Raw genomic sequence first — 10,476 nt, forward strand, 5'->3', positions numbered from 1 at the left:
ATAATATATTTATCATACATTTTAAAACACTTAATTTTAGCACATTTATATTGCATGCATAATTTACTTTTAATAATATATATTAGATTTATCATAGTATTGCTATAAATTATAATAATGGATTAAAATCTATCATTGAATTTAGTGATTATTGATTAAAAATACCCACCAAATAATTCTTTTCAATAAAATATGCTTTAGATTTTTTGGATAATCACTAGTTCAATTTTACTAGATATTGGAGTGAGGCACGTGCTAGCCAAATTTAAGTAGTTGGCGCGCCTTACCAGTTTCAAAGCAAACTCCTCTAAAATTTCGGAATATAAATACGTAATTAAGGAAATAAAGCAACTTGAGAAGTTTGTTCAGTTACAGTTATAGTAGTAATTTAGGAAATAAAGTAACTTGAGAAGTTTGTTCAGTTACAGTTATAGTAGTAATTTAGGAAATAAAGGAACTTGAGTTTGTTAAGTAATTAGAGTTTTTTTCCATTAGGGTAATAAGATGTGTATAAATAAATAACTATCTTTGTTTAGACTTCATAATTCACATAATTTGTTTAGGTTTACATAGGTTAATTCTGGATCAAGAATCAATGTCCAAGCCAATGGGAATACGTTTTCATCCTACTGATACGGAGCTAATCAACTATCTTAAGAGGTTTTTCAAAGGAGAATTATGTTTGAATGAAGAATGTCCTATCCAGTTTGCGGATATATATGGAGATCAACCACCATGGGAGATATTTGGAGCTAATTATGAAGAGAAGTTTCGTTACTTTATTACTCCTTTGAAGAAGCAGAAGACTGAATATAAAAGGTTTTCTCGAATTTGTGCTAAAGGGACGTGGCAAGGGCAAACCGGGGAACATCTTATAAGGAGGAATCGTACGGCGCCTGTGGTAGGGTTTAAGAGAAACTTGAAGTTTAAAACAAGTGAGTGTGGCCAAAATAACACCTGGTTGATGGTAGAATATCATATCGCGGATAGTTTCTTTAAGGGTAATAATCATATTCCTAAGGAAGATTTTGTGGTGTGTCGAATAAAGAAGAAGATGGGTAAAGAGAAGAACGTGGATCATGCTATGGAGGCACAAGATGGGGATGTTGCGGGAATTATTGATCTTATGTTGCTTGAACCTAATCATAATAACGACTACTCCACAAGGGAAGATCAAGTTAGGGTTTGTGATGAAGTTGAGGCTACAACTACCGAATTTCATGTTCAAAACAGTACTTATGAAGCTACTACAATGGAGAAGAGAGAGACAACGTTGGAAGTAGAAGAAGGCCACGGAGTTGATGATATTAGAAGCGATGAATTTCTGGAAGAGATTTATAGAGCATTTGAGGACATTCCTGTTGATATTCCTGACGATTGGTTGCAGAATTCACACGTTCTACAAGATATATAATACACATCAAAATATTTATATAGTTTGATCCTTAGATGGATTATGTAGTTGAAAAAAAATTGTATATAGTTCAATTTCGCCCAAATATATAAATGTCGATGTTCTGATCATCAATATTTCTTCGAATTGTGCAAGCCTGTTTTCATATTTATTCTCTTATTTCTCTTCCTATGTCAATTTTATCAGAATTACCTGTAAAAGAGCCATCCGTGTTTAGTTTAAAACCAACATTAGGAGGACAATGTACTAATTACTATCAAATAATTAAGTTGTAATATTAATTCTAGTCAAACGGGTAACATTAATATCAATATAACATTTGTGTAGTGTAGTAGTAATAATAGTATTTGCATTGGCTGCTTTAAACGTTTATTCCTCCTCATTGATGGGTAAAAAATAATGATTATCATAGCAATCTACTATCTCCAGGTCACTGATTTTTTCTGTAGCTGGGCGTCAATGTTGTTCATGTTAGATTAAAGATTTATTGGTTGTATGGTTTGATTTCTATTCACTTCAACTTTTTAAATTTTCATAATAAATTCATTGATAATTGGTGTTTTGGTGGACGAGTTGTTTTCAATTGTATTTGAATTGAACGAGCGAAGAAGAAGATATATCTATACTTGGCTATCCTCGTCCTTATTTGTATAAACTAGTAAGTATATATCAATTTGATTTGTATAATTATTATCGATTGATAATTGGAGGTTTTGTTGGTTAATTGTTTTCAATTATATTTGAATCGAGCAAGCAATGATGTCAATAATTGTATAATTAGGTTATTTTCATTTGTATTTGGATCGGGAATAATAACATCACAATCCACAAGCAGATACAGAAAACGAACTCACATTTCCAAGATTCGCACACATAAATTCATGGAGGCAGATAGATATTACTTTTTTTTGTTTGATTCTGAGCTTCAGCTGAATGATAGTTCATCAACAGATAGAAAATAGAAAATCAAGAAAACTGACAAATAATCTAAAGATACCATGTGCGTGTAGATATGAGTGTGACTTTGATAGAGAGATAATTAATATTCTGAACGGAAGGTGATCTATGTATTATCAAGTTTTAGCAGAATAAAAATACCAACATCTTGGTTATAACAAAAAAGTTGGTCATTTTCTTTCAAATATCCACCCAGTTATTATATTTGTTCTATTTTTTCATTAATTTTTGCATAATAACGTATTTATTGAACGAAAAGGGTCAAAAAAGCTCATGTAACTAAACATAAACATAACCTTTTTTATATAGTGCTAGGTAGGAATATGTGTGAATTGAGCAGCTATAGAATGCTAAGATGCGAAAAATAGAAAGAAAAAAGGGGGATATGCACTGCATAATTTTAGGATGTACTATATGATTGGTATATATATATATATATATATATATATATATATATATATATATATATATTATTATGTTAGAACGTGAGGTTGTTGAAGCAAATGCACTCACGCAAAGTCATAGGCTATGACTCATAACATTTCAATTCTGCATTTTTGTGTTTTACATGTAGCGTGTCCTTATTTTACTGCACATTTTAATTAGTGTGTATATAATATGTTAGAATGTGTGTGAATTGAACTGTGATAGACATCTAAGAAGGTGAAAATGAAAAAGAAAAAAAATGGTATGTGTACTGCAAATTGCAATGTATCAACACTCTATTTTCCCAGTAACTAAAGTTCGCCTATCATTTTTTTCTTTAAATTATACCATTAAATTATACAATTCAATTATTGTATACAAATACAATTTTTTGTTGAATATTAAAATTGTGGTAATTAAAATAGAATAAGATAGGGTTGTCAAAATGACTAAAATCATAACATAAAAATTCACATATAAACACACATGTATAACTAATCTAAATTCATTTTTCCACCGCTTCTGCATGTACTTTTTACCAGACGCTCACTAACACTGAAAAGAAATCAAAACACAACACTACGTAAATGGTACAAAATATAAATATTCATTGTGAATAATTGTAGTCACAAACAATTGTCAATCATATATAAAATATTTATGTACATTCAACGGTGTAGCTAGAAATTTAACGAAGGGTGTCCAAAAATTCTATAGGTAATAAAAATAATTTAACGAATAGGTGCACTTAAATTTTGTAAATCAAACTACGTAACATTAATGATAAAAAAAAATTGATTAAAAAATATACCAAAATTTTTTAAACCAAACTATATAATGTTTAGTTTTAATGTTCATGTTTATTTGATAGGAAGTGAACGGAAAAAAAGAAAAAAAAAGAGAAAAATCAGTTTAGAATGAAATAACTTTTATGGTTCAAGATTTCACGAACCTCTGATAACTAACAACGAGACATGAAAAATAAAGAGTAGACTCAAACAAGTTATATTAAAAGAAATTTTGTATGGAGCATTTTCACTTTTAATAACTTTATACAAAAAATAAATAAATAGGATTTGTTTATTAACTTTAAATTAAATAGTTACTTTATATTTTATTTAATTTTTTAATGAAAAGAAAAAAAAATAAAAGTCAAATCGATTAAAAATTCAATTGGCTACTGAGCTTTTTATCTACTTAAATTTTTAAGTTAATTTAGTGAATTATTTAAGAAAATAATATCTTTATTAACTGCAATTAAGAAATTAATTAGGAGCTCTTTTAAAAAAAAGTGTAACCAAATTGAACCCACGCGCAGCAGGTAGCAAATGCCTTAGGTGAATGACTGAAACCATTTGGCCAAGAAAGATTATTTTTTCAAGAGTGTCCAAAACGTCTTATTTTAGCATTTAAAGTATTATTTCACTTATATATACGATGTAATTTTTTGTATATTATGTATTTTGCTCGCAAACACAGCTAAAAATAGTTACCAACCAAATATGTGTGTGCGCGTATTTAACTCACAAAGATCTTGATAAATATATATATATGTGTGTGTGTGTGTGTGAGCAGGGGCGGATTTAGGAAGGTGAAAGGGGTGTCACATGACACTGCTTCTGTAACACCTCGCAAATTGAAAGAATTCAAAAGAAACTAGAATTAGAAAGAAGCCATTTTTTTTAAAAAATAATCAAATTTGAAAAGTTTGACCAAGTTAAGTTAAGTATGAGTTTTGGGTCAACTTCAAACGACCATAACTCCTAGCTCTGGATGAGTTAGGTGTTCTACTAGATATCGTAGGAAAGCTCTTTGAATTAGCTTTACAATGACACCAAGTTTGGCCCCTTTCAAGTTCGTATGAGGGAGATATGTCAATTTGAAGTTGGGTTGTCTAGATAAGGAAAGTCAAAATCGGATTTTAAAGGGTATTTTGGTCCTTTTCATACCTAATTGGTTTAATTCATTTTTAGTGAATTATTTAGGGTCTAAACTGAATGGGTTCAGTTTACACAATTGCAAAATCACTCTAGGGTTTTAGAGAAAAGAACTCAAGAGGAGAAAGGAGAAGAAAAGGTCTAGATTTGTCGACTTCTTGAGGAATTGATTTTGGATTTCTCCAAGGATTCGATCCTACGAGGTATGTGAGTTCACATAACGTTGGGTTCGTTCACCCACGCTACAAACATGTTTATTTCAGTATGATTTTCGTCCTAAAAGATTTAGAATCTAATGTTCTTGAATTTGGGATGAGATTGAGGAGTTCTTGAGAGTTTAATGTCGATTGTTAGAGTTGTTTTGAGTTAGATACTAATGTGTATGTTTTGGGTATCTGAATATAAAAAGAAATTGAGAAAAAGAATCGAATTTAATCGATTTAAGATCAGAAAATGAGTTCGAAAATTCGTCAGAATTGATCAGGGGAAAGTTGGCGCGGCGTGCCCCCGTAGAGCTAGGAAGGCTGGGGAATCACGCCAACACCATAAATGGGTTCCAGTACTATGGGGATGGCGCCCCGCGCCAGCAGTGCATTCGGAACGTCTACCCCCCCCCCCCCCCCAATTTTTCATTGTTTAGCCCTTCTATGTTCTTTTAAAGTATCCTATCACTTCCTATCGATTATAACTACTCTAAATGACTTCTAAACATCTAGAAATCATCCGTAAACATGAATCATAACCTTGAATCCATAAATTCAAATTCAAGGAAAGTTAAGAGTCAAGTCTATAGAGTTCTTAGAGTCATTTCAATAGTCTTTTACCAATGTTTTAAACCCGTTTTAAAGACTTAAGCATTGAGTTAAGTAAGAGTAAGAGTAAAGTTCATTTCTTCAAATGATTATGGGGTACTAAGTATTCCCAAGAGTTAAAATGTTTTCACATTTAACAAGAAAGGAAAACCAATTTCCAACAGAACTTTTGAGCTAGTTTTTGAGTAATAATCTCAAATCACAGAAAGAGTTATGTTTTTAAACATATGAGCTGAGTATTTTGGGAGTAGTATTGAGCACCGATATGGGGATGAGTTCATAATAACTAAAGTCTCCATAAACCGTGTAGTCATCGTGGGTAGAAAGGGTCATACCTTTTAGATTATTCCTTGATATTTTGTAGCATAGACCAATAGATCCACTTAGTTGAGGCGTTCTATATCCTGGCAAGTTATAGGACAGTTCTGGAAGCGTGGGCGAGACGTTGTACCATCACATAACTCGTAGTGATGGTTGTCGGTTAGATAAACTCTCATAGAAGTATATTACTTTGTTATATAATATATACATTGAGTTGTTATTGTATTTTTCAATACATTGAGTTGCTACCTACTGTTTAAATGCTTTATATAAACTGCATATTTATTGTTGTTTATTTATGCATTAAGTTAAGTATCCATGAGTTGAGTAAAGCTGAGGTAAGTGTTTCTTTCAGAATTCAGTTCAAGCTTATGTTAAGTTTAGTTTTCCCCTCGCATGATCGTACATTCAATGTACTGATGTCATTTGGCCTGCATCATCTTATTATGCAAATACAGGTAATCAGGATCAACACCAGCGTCTCGTTGATCTAGTCAAGCACTCAAAGTCAGTTGGTGAGCCTCCTCGCTTTCCAGAGGATTCCTTTGGTTATGTTTGGTTTTATTGCTTTGTTTATTTCAGTTGTTCGGATGATTAGGGGTATTGTCCCGACATCCCTCCTAGTATTTAGAGGCTAGACTTGAGTTGCCACTTTGGCTAAGTTGAATGTTATTTCTAAATATTCTCAATTTATCTATTCAGATAGTTTATTTAAGATTGTATTTAAGTACATTTTTGTTGAGTAATTCTTCCGTTGAGAGTCTAGCCAGGCCAAGAGTTCGCTTGGGGCCAGCAATGATTCTCGAGTGTCAGCCACGCCTGGGGTGTATGTTCGGAGCATGACAGCTTCGTCGGAAAAATTTACTAAATACATATGTACAATTAAGAAACTAAAGCAGATATACCAATTATATATTGCAAGTGACCCTCCTTAAAAAAATAATGCACGTAGCCTAGATGGTTTTGTGCTAAAGAACCATAGCCTCATTTTTTCATGTGTTTTTTACCTCGGGTTCAAACCTCCAAAACCTCATTTTTTATGTGTGTGTTTTCTTTGACCATCTTTGTTTATTAGTAATTATTATTTGGTGCTTTATAAAAATAAATATTATATATAAATATAATGGTGACACCGCTTACGATAAATTATGTGTACGCTACTGTCTATGCGCGTGCGCACACATTTAGCTCGCAGAGATCTTTACAGGCCATCTCTGTCTAGTACTAATATAAAGTATATATATCTCAAATTGAACCATTAAAAATCTTGTAAAAATATTCATGTATGTCTTTTCTTTTATTTGATATGTTATATAAACTTATATTAAAGAAGAAGAACTTATCTTATTAGTATTGTTTGATAATCAAGCAAATTATAAGAAAATAAATAAATTAATTAAAACTTGATAAGAGTCGGACAATTCGGCTATGACCCACTTTTACTGAAAAAATTATTTGGGTGAGTATTTTTTAATAAATAATTATTGATTTTACGATATTTTTTATTTATTTATTAATATATGTAGCAATACTATGATAAATCTGCTAGGAATTAAAAGTGAACTATGCATGCAATATTAATATATTGCAAGTGTTTTAAAATGCACTATATATGCTTATTTGGTAAGAAATTTACACAATATAATATAAATGTATTAAAGTATGTTATAAATACACTTCAATTGCTCAGATTTGTTTTTAGGTATTCCTCTAGAGCCAAAATGTTTCATTGACGATCACATTTCCCCGTGTATATTATGCATATCAATGTATATCACACACATATACACATGATATACATGTGATACACATATACACACAAATCCTTTGCCCTTAGAAATCATAACGTATTCAACAATATGGTCCCTCCAAAATAGTCTAAATGCTCTTTCATGGAACTAATGAATGCATAAAAATCACGAAAGTTCAACACATATCCAACACTTCAAAAAGTGTATTTAAGCTAAATTCAACATTTTAAATCTTCTATAATTCAATATTAATTTGTTAAATCAAGTTAATTATAGGAGAAAGGGCACATCGAAAAGTGTATATAAGCTAAATTAAGCTAACTAGCCCAAGTTTTATAATATATATATATATATATTGGTGTATAATATTGTATATCAAATTTTTAAGTATTTTTGTTAAAAATATATATAAAAATTTTCGTATATTATGATAAATCGAATGTATATTATCGTATATCGAAAATTGTATTTGAGGCTAAATGTTGTAATGTAAAATTTAAACTATATTTCTATAATGTAAATTAAGTAACTGTACTTCAGAAACTTTCGTATAAAATATCATGTAGATATTAGGGGGGGCACGTGTTATACAAATTTAAGCACTTGCGGCCTATAAAAATTAGGAATTGTAAATACGTAATTAAGTAGTTGCGCGGCCTTTCAAAGCAAACTCCTCTAAAAATTAGGAATCTAAATACGTAATTAAGGAAACAAAGTAACTTGAGAAGTAATTAATTAACTTAGTTTGTTCAGTTACAGTTATAGTAGTAATTTAGGAAATAAAGTAACTTGTGTTTGTTAAGTAATTAGAGTTTTTTTCCATTAGGGTAATAAGATGTGTATAAATAGATAACTATCTTTGTTTAGACTTCATAATTCACATAATTTGTTTAGGTTTACATAGGTTAATTCTGGATCAAGAATCAATGTCGAAGTCAATGGGAATACGTTTTCATCCTACTGATACGGAGCTAATCAACTATCTTAAGAGGTTTTTCAAAGGCGAATTATGTTTGAATGAAGAATGTCCTATCCAGTTTGCGGATATATATGGAGATCAACCACCATGGGAGATATTTGGAGCTAATTTTGAAGAGAAGTTTTGTTACTTTATTACTCCTTTGAAGAAGCAAAAGACTGAATATAAAAGATTTTCTCGAATTTGTGCTAAAGGGACGTGGCAAGGGCAAACCGGGGAACATCTTATAAGGAGGAATCGTACGGCGCCTGTGGTAGGATTTAAGAGAAATTTGAAGTTTGAAACAAGTGAGTGTGGCCAAAAAAACACATGGTTGATGGTAGAATATCATGTCGCGGATAGTTTCTTTAAGGAAAACAAACATATTCTTAAAGAAGATTTTGTAGTGTGTCGAATAAAGAAGAAGAAGATGGGTAAAGAGAAGAACGTGGATCATGTTATGGAGGCACAAGATGGAGATGTTGTGGGAATTATTGATCTTATGTTGCTTGAACCTAATCATAATAACGACTACTCCACAAGGGAAGATCAAGTTAGGGTTTGTGATGAAGTTGAGGCTACAACTACCGAATTTGATGTTCAAAACAGTACTTATGAAGCTACTACAATGGAGAAGACAGAGACAACATTGGAAGTAGAAGAAGGCCACAGAGTTGATGATATTAGAAGCCATGAGTTTCAGGAAGAGATGTATAGAGCATTTGAGGACATTCCTGTTGATATTCCTGACGATTGGTTGCAGAATTCAGTCGTTCTACAAGATATATAATACACATCAAAATATTTATATAGTTCCTTAGATGGATTATGTAGTTGAAAAAAAAAAAAATTGTATATAGTTCAATGTTGCCCATATATATAAATGTCGAAGTTCTGATTATTGTAGTAAGAATTGTGCAAGCATGTTTTCATATTTATGTTCCTATGCCAATTTGAACACAATAGCTAAGCAGTCATTTCCTAGGTGGGATATATTATCAGTTCTGATTAGTCAGTTTTCCTTGATTCAATTTCCCAGTAGAGCCTGGGATTAGTGAGTTCACTGTTGGCAAAACTGTCCCTTTGTAGTAGATGTTAAGTTATAATTGTTCTTGATTATTTATAGCAAAAATTTCACTCCTAACAGTGATAAAAATCCTAATTTGATGGGAATACTAAGCAATCATTATCGATAACAGTGGTTAAATGCAGAGGCGGAACTAAGGTTAGGAGTTTGAGGGTTCTAAATCAATTTTGTTTCAGGGTTCACATGTTAATATACATATATTTATTTAATTTTCTAATACAAATATAGGGTCCACAAAAAATCTTGTGGGTTCATCCGAACCCATGAACCCCAACTAGCTCCGCCTCTAGACTCACTTAAACAATGCCCTTCCCTTTTAACTTAATTTTATCTTTTTGAGATCATTTCTTGTACTACTAACTACATTGTTAAATTTGCTATGAATCTTCGTGTCATTGCAATATATAAGTAGGAAATGACTGCTTAGCTATTGTGTTCAAAAGAGCCTCTCAAATACAAGCAGCAGCCCTGAGACATATATTGCAAATTTAGACCAATAATTAATCTGCCCCATGTGAAATACAGTACAGTTTTCTATCTTTGACCATTAAAAATAAAACAGCAGTAATTTAGATACTGTTCAAACTCGAATGAATGGTTATCTATTCTTTTTTCTATAATGAAACTTAGAAAAACTTTTGCAGCATAAAAACAAGAGTCCCTTGGGAATGACAAAATTGGTTCACCTTTTACAGTTCAAAAAGAATATCGCAATTATTCTTAATCTTCATCATGAAGGAATGTGGGATCATGTCAATTTCTCTTGTTTTGACTGATGTTATGATAAATCTTTTATCAAAAGAAAATTGTTCA

At 31.2% G+C, this 10,476-nt stretch overlaps 2 protein-coding genes across 2 annotated transcripts; both read left to right on the top strand.

Annotated features, from left to right (window-relative positions):
• The first annotated feature begins 595 nt into the window (after positions 1–595).
• On the top strand, positions 596–1,414 carry LOC125832100 (NAC domain-containing protein 96-like). Its single transcript, XM_049511240.1, has one exon. The coding sequence runs from the start codon at positions 596–598 to the stop codon at positions 1,412–1,414; it is 819 nt and encodes a 272-aa protein (XP_049367197.1).
• Positions 1,415–8,544: 7,130 nt separating this feature from the next.
• LOC125832099 (NAC domain-containing protein 96-like) lies at positions 8,545–9,366 on the top strand. Its single transcript, XM_049511239.1, has one exon. It carries the CDS (start codon positions 8,545–8,547, stop codon positions 9,364–9,366), a length of 822 nt encoding a protein of 273 aa, XP_049367196.1.
• Positions 9,367–10,476: the final 1,110 nt, after the last annotated feature.

This window comes from Solanum verrucosum, unplaced genomic scaffold, assembly GCF_900185275.1.
Source record: "Solanum verrucosum unplaced genomic scaffold, falcon-dt-bn FXZP01000009.1, whole genome shotgun sequence".
Lineage (NCBI taxonomy): Eukaryota > Viridiplantae > Streptophyta > Magnoliopsida > Solanales > Solanaceae > Solanum > Solanum verrucosum.